Consider the following 1,228-nt stretch of genomic DNA (forward strand, 5'->3'; position numbering starts at 1 on the left):
ATTAAGACGAATGCGATCCACATCATTGATACGTGGGCTTTAAAATCAACTAGTATTGAATCTTCAAATGATCAGATCAAGAATCTATTTAACTTAGGCTTGTTAAAGGCGAGCAACCTCACAAAATCCACTCACCCAACATTAGCTTGTTGGACACACGGTTCGGAAAAAACGAAAATACTTTCAAAAATAATGAAACTACAATTATTAGCAATTTAAATCGGCTGAATTGATAGCTCACTTTGAACATGTTCTAGGAATGACTCCGCTATTGGCCGCAGCTGTAATGGGCCACAATCACATAGTTGAATATCTAATTAAACTTCCCCATATTGTTTCTCGACGAGAACGCATTGATGCGTTGGAGCTACTGGGGGCCACCTGCGTGGACAAGAAGCGGGACATGATCGGAGCCCTGGAATTGTGGAAGCGTGCCATGAATGACAGGTAGGGTTTTTTCGGAAAAATTCGCAAATTGAGCCGAAATCAACACATGTTCATCCAATAGATACACCGGGGATGGATTGCCTATGCCCAAGCCAACAACGCGAAAAGTGGCCGCTTATGATTACGTGGTCGAAATTTCGGACACCCGCGCTTTAGATGACCTTATGGCCGATCCAGACGAAATGCGAATGCAAGCTTTGGTCATGCGGGAGCGAATTTTAGGTCCAGCCCATCCGGACACGAGTTACTACATTAGATATCGAGGTGCTGTCTATGCAGACGCAGGAAAGTTTAATAGGCAAGCATGCCGCCTCAGCGTTTCAGCCTTAATACTAACATGTTTTTCCTCTTCAGATGTATAGAGCTATGGAATTATGCTCTCGATATGCAACAAAGCATGCTGGAGTGTCTCAGTCCGATGACCCAGAGCAGTTTGTTCAGTTTCACTGAGCTGTTTTCGTTCATGATGGGTGAGGAAGGAAAGCACACCAGTCGAGGCCGACTCGTGCCTCCGGTCGACGTGGCTGAGATTCTTCGCGTATTTCGAAAGGCCACCAACGAGGTTGAGCTCGGCCATCAGATGCTCACTCGAATGCCCAACCACGATAAGGATATGACCTATCTAACAAGGGTAAATAAATTGTAGATAAGTGATGTATTGTTGAGGCGGATTCATTTTTTTACATACTTCTTTTTGGGTATTTCGCCTTTAAAAAAGACAGAATTTCCTCACGTCTTTTATTACAGATTGATAAATAGTGCTCCTATTTCGCAATAAGAA

The 1,228-nt window shown here is 43.6% G+C and overlaps 1 protein-coding gene across 1 annotated transcript in view; it reads left to right on the top strand.

The window, feature by feature from the left end:
* The window catches only part of LOC109538136 (protein fem-1 homolog CG6966), a 22,038-nt gene that overhangs the window by 18,105 nt on the left and 2,705 nt on the right, over positions 1 to 1,228 (top strand). The window contains exons 5-7 of the mRNA XM_019905229.2: positions 258 to 447; positions 509 to 745; positions 802 to 1,078. Of these exons, the coding sequence (XP_019760788.1) occupies positions 258 to 447; positions 509 to 745; positions 802 to 1,078 (704 nt within the window). The remainder of the gene's footprint in view (positions 1 to 257; positions 448 to 508; positions 746 to 801; positions 1,079 to 1,228) is intronic.

The sequence above is a fragment of the Dendroctonus ponderosae genome, unplaced genomic scaffold (genome assembly GCF_020466585.1).
Source record: "Dendroctonus ponderosae isolate FM_Combo_2020 unplaced genomic scaffold, Dpon_F_20191213v2 Dpon_F_20191213_1, whole genome shotgun sequence".
NCBI classification, from domain to species: domain Eukaryota; kingdom Metazoa; phylum Arthropoda; class Insecta; order Coleoptera; family Curculionidae; genus Dendroctonus; species Dendroctonus ponderosae.